Genomic DNA, 21,913 nt, shown 5'->3' with positions numbered 1-21,913 from the left:
AGCAATTTTATATTTACTCGTAAGAAGTAATATCTTCAATTATATTATTGATGGAATTTATTGATTATTAACTTTTAGAGAGGTAAATCATATAATTTGATAATATTTTTTAAAATATTTTTATCTTTTAATCGTTTGAAAGTCAAGACGTTCTAGTTGATTTTTATCTTATAGTAACTTTAACACTATTGCATTATTTATATTTAAATACTAGGTATTTTTATTTTTGTGATTTTTTTAATTTCTTGAACTTTTAATATACTTTTATATATTTTTTGTGATTATTTTGCTATTTTATTAATTCATATATTAATAATTTAAATATTTGTGGGACTTACGCCCCGTCTCGGAATTTACCCACCGCCACATGTTAAGCAAAACGCTCCGTCTCACGCCTCCGCCTTTTAAAACACTACTCATAAGCACATCGAATTTTCAATGCTATAAAATAATGTGTGTGTGTGTGTATATATATCTATTTGTATATCTCTATCTATACATACTTCTATATATTATATTAAAAGCACGAAGCTCCTAAGAGAAATGTTATTTGCTTTTTTCACCCTTTAAAAATATATTTCACACTAGACAAAATAGTCATTTAATTATTTTTCTAATATTTAAAACTTTGAATTTGCAGGAACTCCTTTTATTTAGAATTTTAAATCCAATAAGATTTTAATTGTATACAAAAATTCCTTATTTAAATTTTGTATAAGATTGAATTTCCGTTTCATTTTTGGCCCGATCAGGCTTCATCTTCTTATCGGGATAGCCATTTAGCTTGATTTCCTGGGACTAGCCTTGAATACTAGCCATTTTATCATCGCATCAAGAGGGCTTTCAAAGAGAGGGCTCCAACCCTTTATAATCGAGTGATGGTGAAATGACCAAGCCAGTTCCCTCAGGCTGGCTTTCTCCAAGGGAAGTTTTGTCATGTCCGCTAGGATTGGTCTAAATGTGCGGGATCGATACATCGGTAGGGAGGCTCGGCCCTTTAACCGAGCTATTGCTTTGTTTTCCTTAATGATGGCCTTCTTAATACTCCTTGTCTTTTCAAAAAAAAAAAAAAGAACTATTCAAGGACTGGTCCAATATTGATGGAGTATTTGAATTTGTATAATTGTAGTCTTAATTTGAATACCGCTTTATGAGGATCTTGAAGAATATATTTTTTTAATCCAAGTAAAAGATAGGCATACATCAAGATCTAAATTTTGTATAAGATTGAATTTCCGTAAAGACTACAACCCGAGGGATCGGTGTTCTAAATTAAACTTTTAAGTAATGAAGAACTTTTAAGCTAGGGACATAAAAGGCCTCTTTGCCATAAACTTCCTTTTTTTCCTATTTATTTTATTTTTGAGAATGATTGAAACACTTCTGCAAAACAAATACAAAATAAAACTACCATCAATACAAAATAGAAGTTCAATGATTATTATAGACCTATAAAATTAATTTTTACTTATTTGGTAAAAAAAAGTATAAAGATAAACAGAATTTATAGAGGCATTACCAAATTATTCACAACCGACAAAAATAATACAAATTATATTGACTACATTATTTTTAGACATCATAAAATAATTTATAGTTATACTTAATTAGTCTATGGCTCCGGCTGCTAATATTTTTATATTGAATAAAAAATAAATTACCACAAATTGGAGTTAATACACGTTATACTTTTTTTATAAGCGTTTCAATAATTATTTTATTTCACGTTATTAGCGTCTCAAAAAGCTCTTTGAGAAGACTAAGATATAATTTTTCTCCTCTTTTAATTAGGACTGATATTATGAAACGAAAGTTCATTGCCCTTAAAATTTTGGGCAAGAACTATATATCATGGGTGTTGGATCCTAAAATCTATTTAGATGCAATGGGTCTTGGAGACGCTATTAAAGATAAAATAAAGCATATACCCCAGATTGTGCTAATTAGGCCTTGATTTTCTTGCGCCATTACCTTGATGAATGATTGAAAATAGAATATCTCACAATCAAAGATCCACTTGTTTAATTTTGCAAAATGGCTTAAAGGAAAGATGAAGGATTGTTATATCTTTCCTTTGAGCCATTCCACAAAACAAAACGGATCCTTGACTGCGAGATATTCTATTTTCAATCCTTCATCAAGGTGATGGTGCAAGAAAATCAAGACCTTAGCACAATCTTATTTTATTTGTATCTTTAATGGCGTCTTCAAGACCCATTGCATCTAAATAGATTTCAGCATCCAACGCCCATTACATATAGTTCTTGCCCGAAAATTCGAAGGCGACGAACTTTCGTTTCACAATATCAGTCATTGTTAATAGAGGAGAAAAATTATACCTTAGTTTCTCGGAGAGCTTCTTGGGACGGTAGAAAATAAAATAATAAAAGAAACTAAGAATACTGCAAAAAAAGAGAGATAAAATTCTATTAATTTTGAGATGAATTACAATGGCATAAAATCCCTCTATTTATAGGGAAAAAGTAATTTAGCCACAAAATAACAAACCCTAAAACCTCTTTAAAAGATAAACATGAACTTTGAACACAATACTAAAATCTCTTTAAAAGATAGTCATGAACTTTGAATACAATACTATTTATAAACATAAGTGATTAATTTTATTTTTAAATGAAGTGTTTTAGTGAAATATTTTGATGAATAAAGTGCTCTTATTTTTTTGAAGGGTATCCTTCATACCAATATAGGTAAAGAGAACACGGTTGAATATTAAACTATTGTTGGTATTAGGTTAGGACAAAAGCACACATGTATAGCAAAAAACTACTCTCTTCTTTTAATTTATATTTAATTTAATTAATATTATTTAACTAAGACGAAATTTTAAGAATTTTTTTTAACTAAAATAAAGATTTGTGTCGTTATAAATCATCTGTTTAAATGAGACGGAGGGAGTAGTGGTTTCTTCTTCCTCTCACGGAACGTACAAACCAACCGGATACTCACCGCACTTGCCGACTGGGAAATACGATCGGAAATCCTAACGCATCCCTATTCCGTTCGCCGGTAGCGTCATCGCCGTCTCCGGTAATAGCAATGTTCATTAGACATTTAGAAAAGATTTCTGCTTTGTTTTAGTTAATCCCTCTTTCATGAATCGATTCCCTTTTTGTTGTTTCGGTTTCAGTTGCTCAAGATAGAGTTAAGCGTATGAGATTGAATTCAAGATTTTGCAGTGCTTGATTAGTTCTTTTTTCCCTTCCTCTTAAATAAATTGATTGCTTAAGTAGTTTCTTTCTTGTAGGTTTTGATGTTTAAAGTTTGCAACTAGAGGTTTTGTGCAGTCCACACTTTGTTCTTCTATTTGCTCCTACATTGTATTTGAGTGGAGCGAAAGGAGGGGCAGTTGGTATCACTAAACCGTCATTGGTCTAGTCACAACCACTTTAGTCACTGTATATCCTGTAGTTTCCAGTCAATGGGTGCATGTGGCCAGTTGTGATAATTGGCTTATGATTGTTGCTAGTTTGATTTTTAAGAAAAAGCCTATGGTGGTGTATGTTTGGAGATTAATGTAAAAGGGTGCACGGTCACTAAAGAATTTTATGTTTAAGGTGTGTTGCACGGGAGATAATACTCTTTGGTGTAGAGTGGTAAGAAGAAGGCATGTTTTCATCTGAGCTTTGGGGGAGAGATATGGAATCCTGTAGTAGTATCTCCTCTAGAATTGGTGATGGTCATTGCATTCTTTATTTTTTATTTTATTGATCTGCACCAAGATAGTGACATACTACCTGCCCTTGCATTACTAGGAAGAGCAGTAGATGATGATCATTTCGTTCTTACTCTTCCACTTCTCCTCTCTATCTATTGTATTCATGATAACTTGAATATTGGGCCTTAGTAGACCCAACATACTTACAAGATGAATGTTAAGATGGATGTACACTTATATTTTATATTGGGCTAGAATAGAAATAACCATATTTGGCAGAGCGGTAAGTAGCACACATAGAGGACGAATGAGAAAATCACCAGAGATGGTTTGACCATGTCATCCATAGATCTCCGGATATGCTGGTATATAGGTGCGACAATATAATGATTAAAGTTGATAGAGCGAGATGAAGAGTCAGGTTTATGAGACCTACAATCTGTCAAAACCAATGCAGATTAGGGTTGCCATGCCTTCCAGTTGGAATTGAGGTTTAGTTGCTATTATTATACTTCTATTGGGTCCAACATTTGTTGGGAGCTTTTTAGTTTGACTACTTAGGGAGAAGTGTTAGGTCTAGATTCTCTAATTTTAGAAAAACCTATTTGCCTTGAAAGACAAATTGTTTAGTATTAGAATAAAATGGACCTGAATAGAGTGAATACTGAATAAATACAAATGATCATACAATCGATCGCAATTAAAGTTGATTGCCTGAATGCTAAAGAGGCTTATGGTCTTATTTTATAAAATTTGTATAATACCAATTTTTCGGTTATTCTATTATGGATAACCAAAATTAGAATATCCAAAACCGTCCTGATCATGTTGGTTTCTCTTTGGTATCGGTGTGGTTCGGTTAATTTTCACTATTTTTTTAAATGTCATATAAAAGTCACCAATAGAAGTAGAATGCAATAACATACGTTCTTTTATAGGACTTAACAAAACTCTCTAGACATTTTTACTGCTTAAAGGGTGATGAACTAAAAAAACAAACATGAAAGATGGATAAAGCAACGTAAAATAAACCAAGCAAAGTAAAAGAAAATATAAATCATACGAGTGGAACGATATTAACCAAGCTGGGACTCAAGAATAAAGTCTATAGAAGATTAAATATTCAAAAAGATAAATCTAAATTATACGAAAAGAAACATATTCAATACATTGTAGTTTGCTACTCGTAATCGCTAAAATACTTTGTGTCTTGCTAATGAAGATACTGGAAATTATTTAGTTTCAGTAGAAGTAGCATAATAGGAATTAGGATTTTGAGTTTAGTTACTTGTTGGTTTGTAACCATTTTCATAATTCCAAGACCCAAAGAAAAATTTAATGCTTTATTATTTTTAAACTTACTATAATATATGTTTTACATGTAAATTTATTCAGTACGGTTCGGTATTTTTCCGGTTTATTTTTATTTAATAATAAATCTACCCTAATTATAGGTACGGTTATAGATTTATATAAAAACCTACATTTTTTTAAAAAATAAACCTAAAAATCGGTTCGGTTCGGTCGGTTTAGTCGGTTTTTAAATATCCATTGACACCCCTAGCCTTAATGCTAAAGAGGCTTGTGGTCTTGCTATCTTTAAATGTCTGATTATCTAAGATTTCTTCTTCTTTAGGGTGAGGCAATATGCTTCCAAATCCTTCATATCTTATATTCCTATTTGTTCTTCCTAGTGCTCCAAACATTCTTTTGTTTCTCTCTTTTAAAACAAACATTTCTTTCCCGAATTAAAGTTTTTCTGGGTTATTGGTTGGGTAGATTAATGATTTTTACTTGATACATATTCAAATACCAGAAGTAAATTTGTCTGAACTGGTCTATGATGCTGCAAAATAATACATTGTGTTTATTTATATTCGTTCTTTTACTTGGTTCCACTTGTTGATGAAAGAAATGTTTATTGATTTTCTAGTGGAAAAAACCCCGTATATGCCAAAAAATAGAAAGCCTAGACAAAGATATAGTTCTCTACAACAAACACCCAATCAAAAAGAGTAGACAGCCAATCATCTATGCCCTCAGGAACTTTGTGGATGCTCCAATATTTGAAAAAAATAAAACAAAAAGCAAGCCTTAAAATGTACAAAGTCAGATTCCCTCTCCCAAAGCTCTCCTATTCCCTTCTCTCCAGAGTACCACTTGAGTGCTAGCGACGCAACATCCCGCGCTCTGCTTCTCCTCCTCCTCCCTCCCTCCTATATGTCCAACTATACATCACTCCTTCCACTCCTCCCTCCCTCCTATATGTCCAACTATGCATCCAACATGTTCAAGGTGGTGCTGGATACTAGCTTTGGACCTTCTTCTTATTTATTATGTGAGCAATTAAGTTTGCTTTGTATCTCTCTCAAATAAGATTTGTCTGTATGGTTGTCGGTATCTATCTCCGTAGTGCGCCTGCATGCATGCTACTTGTGCATATTTTTTCTTTTACTGATGTATTGCTTCTTCAATTTCTCTATCTGATGCCAAATTGTTCCATGTTTTCTGCAGTTGTTAGAAATTTCACAAGTCTAAAGCATGCCCATCCATGAGGACATTGTATAGTAGATCATGTGGTGAGTCTCTTGGTTCTGTCTCTCTTCCCTTTGCTTGTTTCCCCTTAATATATCCTTTTATCTAGCCAGCTTCCGTGTTCATTTTTTCACTTTTTGCTTTGGTCTTCTGATGACTGTTATTGTTGGTTTGAAATCATCAGGTTATTAAAGGTAACCATAGTCATTTGAAATCATCAGGTTAATGGTAAAGGTAACCATAGTCATCTGAATGATGGTCAAGGTATATATACCGGAAAATGAATTGATTTGAGAGTAAAAGTTTCAGCTTGGCATGGTCTCTGTATGATTGGAGAGAATTCAGGCCGATGGTGAGGCTATATGTAGCATATGTATCCTTGTAACTTTTTTTATAGCATCTATACATTTCGCACTATTAGGTATTCAGAGGATTCTCATACTTAAAACTATTTTATGTTGGTGGAACCTACTGGAACCTTCTTCCTTGTCCGGGTCTAAGACCAGTTATGCTTTGAAAAGCTCATATGGGTGGAGTTATCACCATGCATCTAGTTGAACTAAATTTAATTGGTAAAGAAAGGAAGAAAGACGGGGCCTTATATTGCTAGTTGTAAATTGTCCTGTATGTTGATCTTCTCTTTTCTACCATACTTCTGACCCATTGTTCTGAAACCTAGAAGTATGCGACAGTTAAATGCTTCAACATTTTCTAAACGTGTTTCATCAAATCTTTGGTGGTCGTGTTTATACTATTTTCCCCTATAAGTGACAACTGGAAATTTGTTTCTAATAGAATCATTGGAAATGGGTACTTTATGTTTCTTTTCTTGATCACTTTCTTTACTATTTATCTGGAAGATTGGTATAAGACTTGAGAGCCGATACTGTACCAAACAATTTGATAAACTTTGCCTGCATCTTTTATGTAGCTGTGAATTGTACCTGTTTGAGTTTTTGGTCAATATTATTAGCTTTGTGGTGCTACTTACTGTATTTTTCTTATTGCATGTGCAGGTATTTTACTGTTAAATATTAATCATGGAAAATACTTACACGGATCCAAATGAAACCCCAGAGATGTTACCACCTCCACCAGGGAGTTTTATTGATCGTGAAGAACTCATTCATCATGTTGGGGAGTTTGCACTGTCCCAGGGATATGTTGTCACCATCAAACAGTCTAAGAAAGACAAAGTGGTAGTACTTGGCTGTGATAGAGGAGGTGTTTACCGGAATAGGCGTAAGCCTGTCGATGAGACATCCAGTGGACAATCTCGAAAAAGGAAGATGGGATCTCGGTTAACAAATTGTCCTTTTGAGCTTGTGGGTAAGAAGGAAGATGGCTTGTGGGTTCTTACAGTAAAAGATGGATCACACAATCATGAAGCCTTAAAGGACATCTCGGAGCATCCCTCTGCTCGACGTTTTTCAGAGAAAGAAGTAGTGTTAATTAAAGAGATGACAGATGCTGGTTTAAAGCCACGTCAGATTTTAAAGAGGCTTAGGCAGACTAATCCAGATCTTTTGTCGACACCAAAGCATGTTTACAACGTTAAAGCTAAGCTACGGCATGGAAATCTCAACGGTTGAGCCTTCTTTACCATCCTTATCCTCTAGTGCTTACTTTGTTTATCTCCTATACTCTCGTTCTAATATTGGTTATTACTATTGGGGTGCATATTTGGTTTTGATGTGATTATAGTTCATTGCTCTTTTCTTGTTAAATCCTTACTATTTTATTTTGCATGCCTTAATATATGACGTTTCTCATTGGCCAGTCTCTTTTGCTTCCTACATTTCCTTGTAAAAAAACGTTTCTCATCATTTACTTGGAACGTCAAAATCACAATCACTTTAAGGAAGAAGTGTTCGGCTAGACTTTTACCGTTATCTTACCTTTTCATGTTTTCCTGAATGAGCACATGATGTAATGGTCCATGGCTTGTGGGCTGTGGCAAAAGGCTGAAGTTCTTCTCCAAGAAATGTCAAGAGGCTGTAGAATTTAACAAATTATGACTTCTTATAATGTAACTTCTTGGCATGTCGCAGTAAAAACAAGTTTTTCCCCAAGAGGGTTTGAGATTAACACCAGAAGGCTGAAAATATGGTGCTTGGCCACCTACAGTAGACCCCTCCATGCAAAATAAAAAAAAAATTAATTACAAAATCAGCTACTAGGCTATGGTAGATCATTACCAGTTTATCTAATTTAGCACACCTGTCCCCATCTCTTATAACTTATTCAACTAAGTGTCAGCTTCCTTTATGAAAGACTGAAAGGTAGAAAAGGATATACTTCAAACTTTTGGTTAGCAATGTGCTTTGGGGTCCCTACCATATAATTTACAACCCACCTTGCAGCTGCATTGAGATGGGGAGCTGCCTTTCAATTGAAATGCTTGTAATCAATGTAGACCGTCGAGAGTTTATCTAATTTTTTACATCTGCCTCCATCTCGTTTAACTAATTCAACTGACTGTCAACTTCTTTTATAAAATATAAGGTAGAAAGGAGATACCTCGAATATTTGGTTGACCATGTACTTTGGGGCCCTACCATATGATTTACAACCTACCTTGCAGCTGCCTTAAGACGAGGAGGTGTTTTTCCATGGGAATGAGTGTTAACCAACTGAGCCTGCAAATTGAAGATTCTTAAATATATTCCAGGCATGGAATAATTTTCCAGACGTGTGTGGCATGCTATCGGTATTAGATGCCTGTTAGAGCCATTAGATTATTGATGTTCAAATTTTGTCACATCAGCTCCCTGCATCCCCTTTTTGCCAGTAATTTTTTTATATTTTTCTTCTTTTATTTCACAGATGTGAAACTCATTTCTAATTAGTTATTAACAAATATTAAATGTCAGACCTTAGTGTACTAGTTCAGTAATACCAAATTCACTTGTGATCTATTTTTCTTCCTTATAAAAAATGAGCTTGTGATACATCTTATGAATCTTTTCTTGGATCAGTAAAAGATATTTTTATTGATGCCGCTTTGAGGGTAATGCTGGGGGGTATGTATGGTATAGCCATTACATATTGTGTAATGAGCTCAAAAAACATATCAACTAGAATAAGCATAGTCATAGAAAAATATGAGCTTACCTATCAAAATAAAAGAAAAAAGAAACGAGATTTATTGTGCATAAATTTCCTGGATTAATGAGTTACTGTTTGCTTGAGTATCAACTTTGTCAGGATGTGCTAACGAGTTACTGTTTGCTTGAGTATCAACTTTGTCAGGCTGTGTCAACTTGGTTATGCGATTATTCATGTTTTGCACATCTTAAGCATGTTTTAAAATTTTATTTACTTGATAAAAAAAATGTTTTGCGCATCTTAAGTGATTCCATGTGAATTCTATGTGCTAGTATCACTTTCATTTTGCTGCCATTGAGTGGGACTGCTTTTGATGCATAAAAAATTACTGATGGCCAAAGAGTTTTTGCCTGAGTTACATAAGTTTTGGCAGGTTGCTATAAGAGACTTCTATTCCCTTCAGTTGAAATCTGATATAGCTACTGGTATATCGTGACTGTTATTTTCACATACTGAATTATCCTAAGGTGCTATTTTAGTGAGGAGATTCAAAACAGTGAGGCCTTGTACATCTGTAGAAGGGAACACGCAGCCCGCAATGGCTACTGAGCCTTCTTGGAGGAAACGCTGTCCTCCGGTAAGGTTACTTGAATCTAATCAACCATATTCCAAAAGTAACTGCCTTTTCTTGCTCTTATTTTTCTTTTCTTTTCCTCTCCTTGTTCTCAAGAGAGCGTTGGTGTTTTGAAATTTATTCTGGTAAGCTAATTAATATAGCATATCCCTCAAGAAGAAACATTTTGAACTTCCAATTTCCTTCTAACCAAGGAAAAGTGTGAAAGAGTAAAGTCATCCCTAGTCACTCGCTTTTGGTAGTTGCTGTCTAGTGCATTAGCTTTGATAGGGAAATAATTATATCATCTAACATGTAGGCAATTTCAGTTAGGGGTGTAGGTCACCTACCCTTCTTAAATTACACCCAATAGTGACAGCTTTCTTTTAAACAGTTTGAGAGTGTGAATCGACTTATGTGTGAACCTAGAAGAAATGTCTAACAAGTAGTTTTGGTAAGAAATTAAGGGATGAGCTCTCTGCTTCTATCTTGTTTGTGTCAATATGTGATACTGCTTAATCACTCCAGGATACTGCTTTTGATACCACATATGATTCTTCATTGATAAGGGATAGCATGCGCTAATATTACTTTCTACTAAGGAAAAAGATTTTTTCTTTTAGTTTACAGGGTTTTTTTTTGCTTTGCACTTCTCAATATCCCTCCTTCCAAATCCTAATTTCTTATTGGTTCATGGGATCTGAAAGTTGGTGCATAATCCTCTTTGGGATGTAGGCATGATAAGTGTTCCAATCTTTGAGTTTAATGGATGTTTCTTTTTCCTAACTTTTCTTTGCAGAGGAACCCTAATCTTATTGGTGGTAGATTTGTTGACTCGCAATCATCTGCATCCGTTGACGTACTAAACCCTGTTAGTGCAGCTGCACAAATATGGACTAAAATTTTGTTTGGTGGAACTCTTTTAGCTTGCTTTTTGTGACTGAAATCTAATGACAGGCAACACAACAAGTGGTCTCACAAGTTCCTTTAAGTACGGGTGAAGAACTTAAGGCTGCTGTGTTTGAAGCAAAAAGAGCTTTCCCATTGTGGCAGCACACACCAGTTACAACCCGTCAGCGGATCATGTTCAAGCTTCAAGAACTTATCCAGAGAGATATTGTCCGTATCTTGGGATTTCGGCCATTCTTATATGTTATACATATTAGGGCTTGCTTATAGAACTGTTCACAATTATCATGTAGGATAAGCTTGCTTTCGCCATAGCTACTGAGCAGGGTAAGACTTTGAAGGATGCATACAGCGAAGTGCAACGTGGGCTAGGTGAGTACCTTTTAACATTGTCCTTTGCGTTATTCATGATTAAATGAAAGGGGGACTTGCTCATCTCGATTCCTTTTGAATTTGAATTCTTGCCATCTAATTGAATTTAATATTTTTTCTAATTATAAAGTAACATTCTGAAAACCTCACATTAAAAGGCCTCCCTTTTACATTTTCTTGCGAGGATGTTTGTTGTTAATGAGTCTTCAGCTAACATGTATTGCCATTTTTATCTCCTAATAACTTCAAAATTTTGAGGGAACAACTTTCATTGTCTTCCCAAATTGAGAGGACAACTTTGAAATCCTTCTGGTGCTAGTTATGTATTGTTTTTTGCCTAGCTGATCTGTAAGAGCTACTGAGCTAGTGCTTTAAAGTGGTGTGGATTTGATTTTCCAGAAATAGTGGAGTGTGCTTGTGGTGGGGCAGCACTGCAGACAGGGGAGTTTGTTTCAAACATGTCAAATGGAATCGATACTTTTAGTATCAGAGAGCCTCTTGGAGTTTGTGCAGGAATATGCCCGTTCACCTTCCCTGCTATGATTCCATTGTGGGTAAGCCTCACTACAGCTGCTTCTATGTCATATCCTCGGGATCTACCATGTCTCCTGGATGATCCTTTTCGTTTGATTATCGAAGATGTTATGAACCCTGATTTGTTTATCATCAATTAGCCCTTAGAGAAGTCTAGCGGAGGTTTTGTCCAAAAGAAGCTTGGGCTTAACGGCCACATTCTGTCTTCATACCAATTAATTTATTTCTTCCCTCTGAATTTTCAGGGTTGGCAAGTTGTGGTAATCCAATAATGTTAACTAATTGATGGCTTTGATGGTGTGTTCTTTTGCAGATGTTCCATGTTGCGATTTCATGTGGTAATACATATATTCTAAAGCCATCTGAGAAATCTCCAGGTAATTGGTTATGGTTTAGATGAAAATTTCAGGTCGAATAGCTCTGAAGGAGGTTAGTTTTACTGTAATTACTTAGAAGAAACCGGCATCCATTTCGATTGATTGAGTTGTGACTTTATTATGGTGACCATCTTATCAGAAGAAACTAGTATGGTTATTGACTGCTTAGAATGTGTCAGTTGGTTTCTTCTCTTCCATAAATGAAGCTGTATGGATACTGTAATGACTAGTATTTCCATAACTTAATGAAAATGCAGTGCCAACTGTACTGGTCATGTAAATTACAAATAAAATTCTTCTTTAAGCGTATCAATTGATATATATGATATGTAGACACCAAATGTAGGATACAACCATAATTCAAATTTTGAAACTACTCATAGTATCCATTCCCATATCAATGTATTTAACCTCACTGCATCAGGGCAACATATAAACATTCTTAGAGAGGGAATTTGAAGATACATTCATTATTTATATTGCATGTCTTGTCAAATATTTTACCTTATGCCCTATTTTTGTTGCACTATGTCACGTTGAAGACAAATTTTATATTTTAGCTGTTTTCAAAAACTATATGTTAAAATTTCTGAAAATCAGAGCAGCTGAAATATTCATATAGTTAACTTTTCCAGTTTTATTTTCAAAATGTGTATAATAGACATAGATATGTACAAATTGAATCTTCGTGACCTCAAATCTTAACTGTGCCACATGGCGGAGGGAGTGGATAATACCACACGTCGTTTACCCTTTTACCAGTATAATATGAATATTTGAGCTAATAGAGCAACGGGGAACTTCTTAGTTTCTTCCCATAATACTTTCATTTTAAATGCTTGGAAAAGGTCTTGATGCCTCTTTTCCCTTTTTCATTTTGAAATCGTTGAGTTAAAAGAGAAAATTAGGGTCTTATTAATAGCACTCTTTCTGTCATACATACTCATAAGTGATTAGGAGCAAAATATCTGATAGACTATTATTAGCCAGGTTAATTTTCAAAATGTAATCTCAACAGAAATAGTTTAAGAGATTTCACATTATGTTTTTCTCCTGTAGATTAATTTTGGTGTTTAAAAGTATACTCCCTCCATTTCAATTTGTACGATGGTGTTTCTAATATTTCATCCTCATGCTTGCATCTATAGAATTGTTTAGTTGTTCCTCTTTCTGTATATCTGGATATGTACCTTAGAGAAGGTTCTGATTAATGTATGCAGTACTTATGATTGTAGCGTCTTTCTTTCAGGAGCTTGCAAGATACTAGCAGAATTAGTATTGGAAGCTGGTTTGCCTAATGGTGTCTTAAATATTATTCATGGCACCAATGTAAGCTCCAATTTCCATGATTAACAATCACTGTTGGCTCATTAACTTCCTTAATTGAGGACAAGAACACATTTCTGATTGTTAATTTGGACTAGGTCTCACTCTTCGCTTGCATGCCTTGAATTGTTTGATTTGCTGACAAACCAGTTCTCTAAATTTTGGAAGCTGTATTTGACCTCATATCAAAATGTTTGCTATCCTCTATTGTGATAGAACTTATTCTTGGCACCATGTTTTTGATAAACATGATACTTTGTTGGTGCAGGACATTGTCAATGCCATCTGTGATGATGACGATATTGAAGTTGTGTCTTTTGTTGGTTCTGATGCTGTAAGTTTGACACTCGCAATAACCACCTTTGATAGTCTGAAAATATTGCATCTTTTTTTGTAAGTTCTTTGGGGTTTAAAAAGTCCTCAAGGTAATGGTGTATAGATACAGTGCTTCATTCTGTGGATCTTTGACCCTTCCATAATTAGTTCTTTTTCTTCACTCTAATTGTGCCTGTTGTATAATGACTGACTTATCAAAACAAAAAGAGGATAAGCTGAGAAAGTTTGGAAGGGAGTAATCAATTAAAATGTTTGCTAGAAGAAATTTAGTCATTAAAGGTAACCAACTGTAGCTATGTAGCTACAGATCATACTTTGATACTCCTCCTATCCCCAACTGAAGGGAAAACAGAAAGAAAATGAAAAGCTGCAGGATCTTATTGTAAAGGTGATTTGCACAATTTTAACCAAGAATGAACAAAGATGAAAGAAATGAAAGAGCCCATGTTAGAAAAAGGAAAAAATTTGAAGGGACCGCAACACCAAGTATGGTGAGAAGATATCGAAGCAACTATGCAAAAGCAAGTCTGTGGGTTCGATTTTTCAATCCTCCCTGTTGCGGGAGAGGCAATATTTTATTTATAGTGGTAAGGTCGGATTCCAGCTATAGGCTGCTATTAACTGTGAAACTCTACAATCTTCATGCCCTTCCCCTCTTGATTACGTTCCACTTATTTAAGCCTGGCAATTTGCATCTTCTTTATCCTGTAACTAACATATTCTTGTCATAATCAAGGCTCAACTGTATATGCATGGAAGACCATTGGCGAACAACAGTAAATGTGTCAAGGTAAATGCAGCTACTCTTGCTTGTTATGGTTGCTCCATGGATCATTCGTTTGTCTTGAAGTACCACGTCGAATAGGTGCGATATGGCTGTGGGTGCTTTATGCTGATTCCTTTTTTCTTTTAATTTGATAAGTCAGAAGAATTTACTTACACTACACCCAGATGGTGTGATCCTTACATAAGTGTTTTAAGTGGCTTCTCTCACCGTACTCTTTAAGCTTCCCCTGATTGTGGGACGGTAGTGTATATATCAAGCCTCCCCAAAAGTCTAACCAACTCTCTACACAAATTTCATTTTACACCTAAGTACAAAAGAAGTAAAAGAAAAACTCTTGAGTCTTGACCCTCACTAGTGAACTTTCTATTCGTTCAAAAGCTTCCTGTTTCTTTCCCTCCACAAAATCCAAAATTGCAAAAAAGGATAAGTCTTCCCTAACTGCTTTTCCTTTCCCTCTCTTTCATCATCTTATTCAACTTTCTGGTGGTGCTATGTTTTGGAATCAAATACTAACTCCATCTCCAACAACAAAATCCAAATTTTGTAACAGAAGCTTCCATCTTTGACAACAATATGATCAAAACATTGCCTCTCTCTCTTCAGATTTCATACTAGACATGTCCTTTATGCGCAAAAGTAGGCGTAATCTCCACACAAGTCACCTATCTGCCTGTACAAGTTTACACACTAGAGAGTGATTGGGATACCAAGCAGGCTTGACGCAAAGATTCCACTCATTTTCTCCCGATCAGTGCGCCTAGCTGGAAGCCCAGTGGTACAGTAGCAAGAATTGGTCCGCCGTCCATCTCTATGCAGGCTCGACACTTTCAAGCCTGCAGGCACTCACCAACTCTGAGCAGCCCTCTACAATGTTTCCAATGGAACCTAGTTGAATCATATAATGGAACCTACTCTGCATTGAAACATCTACCTAGGCAGGTTTCTCGAAACTTCAGTATGCTGTCTCTTCTCTTGACACCTTGAAAAATCCCTCCCTTTCTGGCTAGAATCCTTTCTAGGAATAGGGCCGGGCAGGTAGCTACCTCTCTGTAGGATCTCACCAGTTTCATGTCATTCAATCTAGTGAGCAATGGGACGTATATATTTCTCTTCATGATATTCTAAGCTTACATTACTCAGTAGTCAGCACAATCAGATCGCTCCAGATTTTCCATAGAAGTTTCTGTGATCACCGGGGTACTGCTCTGGACTTGATTTGGCTGGCAAAGTCTAGAGAGAAAAGAGGGTTTCTGTCTCTAACTAGCTGCTTACTTTATGTGGATCTTTAAAATATACTGGACATCAGGAAAAAGAAAAAGCTGCATGCACACGTTTTGGATACTTGTACATACCCATATTCAAACATACCAGTAAACGAGTCCATGTAATATAATCCAATTGTTGCCAACTTGCTGTTATAACTGTTCTCCTCAGGCCAATGCGGGAGCCAAGAATTATGCTATTGTCATGCCTGATGCAAATGTTGAAGCTACTTTGAATGCTCTAGTTGCTGCTGGTTTCGGAGCAGCAGGCCAACGCTGCACAACAATCAACATTGTGGTTTTTGTTGGAGGCTCAAATTCATGGTACTCATATTAATTCTCCAGTTTTTCATTTGATCAAATCTCTTTTCTGGTTTTTGCTTAGTCCAGCTTCTCTCTCGTTAGTTGCTGAGGCAAGAACTTCCAGTTTACTTGAAGGTCGACTGTATGCTTATCATATTCTTGTTTTGATCAGATAAAGTATATTTTATTAAAATCAGTACCAAGAATGTACTATGTGGAGTGCACCTGAATGCTTATCATACTCTTTGCTGATCATTCTTGATATCAAAATGATAGTCAATTTTTCTGGTATGTATTACTCTCTTCTTGTAAAGGAAACTCCACCTCCCCCTCTAAATAGTCCAAGAAATCGAATGCTATGCATGGGAAGGATAAAAGCATCCAAAATTGCAACAGTTAACATGCTTTAAATCTTATAGGTATATAACCTCAACTTTCTTCGACATTTCAATTTAAAGCACTTTTATAACAGACAAACTTAGATGCTACTTGAACTTCAGATAAGTGGACAATCATAGTTAAAGTAATGAATTTAGAATCTTAAGACTTATGATAGTGTGATGGGAATTTTTCTGACTTAATAAAGTGAAAGAAAGATTAAACAACTCCATTCTTTGCTTAAAATATAAGCAACTGATTGCGAGTGTTTACAAGTCAAAAGTTTTTTGATAGAGTTGAGTCAAATTTCACTAGCAAATAGTAGGAGCTTTTTATTCACAGATAGCAGCACTTCAATTTATGGTGAAAGAAGATGCCGAGAACTTTAACTCTAAGCAATCCTTACATTCTTTTCAACAAAGTAGTGAGTAGCTAAGCACAAGAAATCCACATATGGAAGATAGAGTGAAAATTTTCTCAAAAATAAGAAACTAACTCCTAAAATTTGGGCTATTGTTGTATTAGCAGTATACAATGACAAACTTTTTCTGTATTTAAGGCTAAATATGTCCTGATTGTCTGTAATGTATGGAGAGGAAGTCATTGCTAATTGTTTGAGGAGTTGGATTATAGGGTGTTTTACTCTCCCTTTTCTGATGGTAAATAGGGCAGAAAACCAAAAGGTGGGTTTAAGTTCATTAAGGTTCAAGACAAGGCAAATGATTTGTCCATTTTTCACATTTTAGTGGTGGACTTGTATATCCTTTTCCAAGTTCAAGTTAATCTTGTACTTTTTACCACTCCAATCTTTACCTCAGGGCTCAGGCTTTACAAGATTGCATTTCATTTGTTGTTGCTTCTCAGTTATTTGATTAGTGGATGTTAGCTGTATTTATATGCCGAGCTTCTTAATTATTACTGACAGGGAAGATAAACTAGCAGAACGTGCAAAGGCACTCAAAGTAAATGCTGGAACTGAACCTGGTGCAGCCCTTGGACCAGTAATCAGCAAACAGGTACATACTTTGACCGTAATTTCTACTCTGATAGGAGATTTGCAGTTGGGTTACTGGCGCCACTCGAGCTTGTACTGCAAAATTACCATGCAGTTATTCCTTTTTTGTCAAGTAGCTTCAGTTCTTTGATGAATTCTAGTGCTACTTTAAGTTCACCTTCTTGGATTAATTTATTGTGATTATTTGTTGTGGCATCCATAGGTCAGGGAACATATATCCAAGCTAATCCAAGCAATTGTTGATAGTGGCGCAAGACTAGTTCTTGATGGGAGACAGATTGCGGTACTTTCACTTTGTTTTGTGTTTTATCAATTTTTATGTTTCCAGAGATGGAGATATCCTTCCACCTCCGATACAAAAGGGACTCTAGGTTGAAAGAGACCTGAACTGACTGAAAAATATTGAACTTGAAACCCTTATTGAAAGAAAATATTGAACTTTTCTTACAGCTGGTATTGTAGTAGTTGTATAATATACTGGATTGTCCTGATAGTTCTACCTCATGAGTTATACTTGCGTCTAAGTTGCAATATTTCTTCTGAAGACATACAAATAAAACTGAATGCAATAGGAGGTCAAATAAAGTCATCTTTCTTGTCTCCACTTGTAAGAGGGCTAAAGAAGATAAGCAGGGTCAATTTCTCATAATCTTATTTCTTTGATTGTCGTCTTCTTGAGCTGAGGGTCTCTCGGAAACAGCCTCTTATCCCTCCGGGGTAGGGGTAAGGTCTGCGTACATTCTACCCTCCGCAGACCCCGCTTGTGGGATTTTACTGGGTTGTTGTTTCTTTGATTGAGGTCATGTTTCATGTCTTGAAAGCAGTAACTTCCTTAAATGGCTAATCTATTAGATTCTTGTTTGCGTTTTCTTCCAGATTGACCAGACCTATTAGTTTGATTCCTTGGATCATTTTTTTCTGCTAGAAAAAAAGGGTAGTGTTGCAGAGTTTTCACCATTAAAATATATCTTTTGGATGTCAGTTTCCGTGGCAGTGATTGCATTTTCATTGAGAAACTCCTAGAGATAGGAGAAGGAATGTGGTCTAATATGGAGTTCTTTTTTGCAACTTAAAGGTACCAAAGCTGCTTTCCTCTCTCTTAAACATTTGTGGATGACAAATAGGTTTCCAAATATGAGTCGGGCAACTTCTTTGGTCCCACAATATTATCTGATGTCACAGAAGACATTGAATGTGCCAAGGTATCTAGTTTTCAATCTAATTCCTTGAGTACTTTCATGCGCGTGCAAAAAGTGTATTACTAAGTGCTATTGTTCCTTTTGTATGCAGGAGGAAATACTAGGTCCCGTTCTTCTTTGTATGCAGGTTAGTCATATGTTTCTTTTGCTGCATTTCTTGTGAATTCACTGAAATTTTCTCACCTCTTGGTCTTTTTAACTGCAGGCTAATAGCATAGATGAGGCCATTAACTTAGTGAACCAAAATAAGTATTTCCCATTACTTCCTTATTAAATCTTTGTGTGAAGTTTTCTGTTTTATTTTTATCTTATCATTTATGCTGCTTTTATGAAGAAAATATTGCAATGGAACATCTATCTTCACGGGCTCCGGGGCACTTGCGAGGAAATTCCAGATTGAGATCGAAACAAGGCAGGTAAGACATTGCAATAGGGAGTAAAAATAGGTGGGATATTTTTGATAGATTTTATTCAGGTTGCATCTTTATGAAGGAGAAGGAATGGTGAAGTTCAGGAATATGAGAAAATACATTCTGATTAAAGTTTTCAATTCAGAACTGATACAAAATAAACACTAAATTTTAAAAGGTCAAGAATATAAAAAGTATATTTTAAGTACAACTTAAAACCACATGTGTTATTTAACCTAACGAGAAGAAATAGCCTTCTGTAAGAAGAAGAAGCCTCAATTAGTGAACAAATTTAATTATTATTGAAATAAATGAGGGGCAATTTAGTCCACTCACAGAAAGAGTAACAATTAACAACTACAATTATCAACACTCCGAAAAAGGTCTGACAAGGAAAGATTTGAAGTAAGTTGTATTATGGAGAAACTGAGGCATCCAAGGGTGTGGCCTAACAATCAATAAAGCGGGTGAAAACCATGAGAAATAAGAGTTACCCGGTACCTGTGCTAGTCAAAGGTAGCAGGTATCCAGTGTAGTAGTCAAGTTGCTCACAAGCTTACCTAGACATTGTCGTTAGAAAAAAAATAACAATAATAAATGTATAAATTGAGAAACTTGTACATCCAAATTGGTGTCAGAAAATTTGATAATTTTGCGCATATTGATGAACTCAGGTTTGCATAAATGCTGCTGTTCCTGCTCCTCTTCCCCTCTTCTCTCTCACATGCTCAGAGTTGTCTCTTGCTGGGGATATCAATGCCAATGGTAAACATACTTGTAATAAATGCCTTTGTTCCTATTATCTACTAATTTGTCCTGCATCTTAGTTGTCTTAATTGGAGCTGTGGGCTATGTAGGCAAAGCTGGTGTACAATTTTACACCCAAATAAAGACAGTGACTCAGCAATGGAAGGAGTTCAGTAGTGAAGGAGGACTGCCACCCTTAACATCAAACTACCCCCAAAGTGATGATGGATTATCTCAGGGACTGCAAGCTTTTGAATATCAGAGTGGCGCTGGTGATTATCAAAGTGGCGATGGTGTATCTGAGGGATTACAATCTGTTGATTACCAGAGTGGTGGAGAACTGCTGGCGTTACATTCAAGGGATTTCTCAAATGGAGATGGAGTCCATCTGGCTTTACACCCAAAGGATTTCCCAGGAGGTAGTGATGGTGAATCTCTGGGAGAACATTCAGGGGACATTTCAAGTGGTAATGGTATATCCCCAACAATACCAGTACCTGATGGATCACATTGGACATTGAACTTTTGAATAGTAATTATTTTCAATTGGAACTAGAAAAATGTGAATAATAGTTATAGTTTTGTTTGCTAAAGGATTGATTTAAGGTTTTGTTTTTCTCGATATCTTTTCCTGAAATGATTAGCTGAGCTATTTCTGTTGGTTCCTTCTTTGTCTGATGAATCTGGTCCAAGAAGTGACGAGGATCATATGTGAAGATTGGTTGCTTGGTAGGCTAGAAACAATTTCCAATGCTAGAAACAACGAATTTGACGTTAAAATCGTGTGCATATTTCGTTGTAATCTTTGATGTGAGAGCTATATACTGTTGGTGCTAATGGAAGTATAATCTGAACGTCTATGAAAATGTTGAATGATTATTTTGCGTTTTTATGTGGCTACATTTCTTTTCCCGTTAAACTGCCTTCGGTTGGAAAGGAAAACGTAGACTGACGAGATGTGAATACAAAAAGTGCTGAGATAAGATTTGTTTCTTAACAAATGGACGGTAAAGGAAACTAACAAGGCTTATAGTTTATTGAGACTCTTGGTAATTTCCCATACAGCAGTTGAATTCTTACTTCTTTTCTGTTTTCCTTCCCCTTAGTAGAAAAGGTAAGAGTCCCCTTAAGAAAATAAATTCATTCGTTTGGATCTGTTTCATTCTACTAAACTATTGTACAATCGTTTGGATTGATTGCCGGATAGAGTTATGCAGGTATTAATACATGGATTAGTTATGCAGGGATTTTTTTTATTTTTTTATTTTATAATAATTGTTTTTTGTTGTATTAAAAATTGATATACATTATATAAATTTTAAAGTAAAATACTTATTTACTGATTTTGTCTCTAATAGATTGAGAAGAGGAAGAACCTAGCAGTGAGGCATAAGTATCTCCATGCTTGTTCTCCAAAGGGTCTAATACAAATCAATCTATAGAAGGAAGCCTTTATATGTAAAATGATAGGGGTAATTTATCACTTTAATATTTTATTCATGTATTACTAATATATGTATTAGTTATTCCATCTTTTACCTCACATAAATAATACACAGATTGACTCATAACTTATACATATATTATTAATGTAGAACTGTAAAATGACAACCAAACATGATATTAGTTATGCCAATTTTATACAAAATAACTAATGGCTACCAAACATTGTATAAGCTATGTTACTTTCTTCTCCTAACCAGCTATCAAACAACGACCTCTTAATGTATAGTGCCACTAATGATTAATCTTAAATGCCACTAATTGGTCTTGTCTATACATCTGGTTCCAATTGTACATTTGATGGTGATTGACATGATCAAATCCCAAATACGTATGTTAATTGCACGTTTTCGTTAGATGTTATCATTCGAATATTGCCTATCTTTGTAGGATCACACATTCACTTAGACATCTACATTTCCATAGGGATGATCATCTTGCGAATATTTGTGACTTATAAACCTAATACTTACTCACATATAATATCGATAATTCTACAACATTCTTAAAAAACTTGAATTTCATCTTAGGTGAATGTCTTCCTATCCCGTAACAATGTTATAACACTTTTCATCAATATTTA

The 21,913-nt window shown here is 35.2% G+C and overlaps 1 protein-coding gene across 2 annotated transcripts; it reads left to right on the top strand.

Moving 5' to 3' along the window:
• The first annotated feature begins 2,876 nt into the window (after positions 1–2,876).
• Positions 2,877–20,449, top strand: LOC107791373 (methylmalonate-semialdehyde dehydrogenase [acylating], mitochondrial). Of its 2 annotated transcripts, none has more exons than XM_016613426.2 (21): positions 2,877–3,048; positions 6,191–6,255; positions 7,228–7,798; positions 9,799–9,896; positions 10,672–10,731; positions 10,830–10,991; positions 11,075–11,153; positions 11,553–11,707; positions 12,001–12,064; positions 13,314–13,393; positions 13,659–13,724; positions 14,463–14,516; positions 15,948–16,099; positions 17,382–17,472; positions 17,674–17,754; positions 18,596–18,673; positions 18,762–18,797; positions 18,876–18,919; positions 19,005–19,086; positions 19,755–19,845; positions 19,938–20,449. In XM_016613426.2, exons 3-21 carry the CDS (start codon positions 7,252–7,254, stop codon positions 20,354–20,356), a joined length of 2,439 nt encoding a protein of 812 aa, XP_016468912.1. In that variant the 5' UTR covers positions 2,877–3,048; positions 6,191–6,255; positions 7,228–7,251; the 3' UTR covers positions 20,357–20,449. The 2 variants fall into 2 exon arrangements, with proteins under 2 accessions (XP_016468912.1, XP_016468911.1); XM_016613425.2 differs by having other exon boundaries at positions 10,672–10,743.
• The last annotated feature ends 1,464 nt before the right edge of the window (positions 20,450–21,913 follow it).

The sequence above is a fragment of the Nicotiana tabacum genome, chromosome 7 (genome assembly GCF_000715075.1).
Source record: "Nicotiana tabacum cultivar K326 chromosome 7, ASM71507v2, whole genome shotgun sequence".
Taxonomy (NCBI): domain Eukaryota; kingdom Viridiplantae; phylum Streptophyta; class Magnoliopsida; order Solanales; family Solanaceae; genus Nicotiana; species Nicotiana tabacum.
The sequence above is the reverse complement of the archived record's forward strand: the minus strand, read 5'-3'. Positions and strand labels throughout refer to the sequence as shown.

Bases quoted from the DNA above. Each gene is read 5' to 3' on its own strand.
- LOC107791373 (XM_016613425.2), top strand. From the start codon at position 7,252: ATGGAAAATACTTACACGGATCCAAATGAAACCCCAGAGATGTTACCA. The intron at 10,744-10,829 runs GTTAGTGCAGCT...ATCTAATGACAG, and splicing joins CCGTTGACGTACTAAACCCT to GCAACACAACAAGTGGTCTC. The intron at 17,473-17,673 runs GTACATACTTTG...TGGCATCCATAG, and splicing joins GACCAGTAATCAGCAAACAG to GTCAGGGAACATATATCCAA.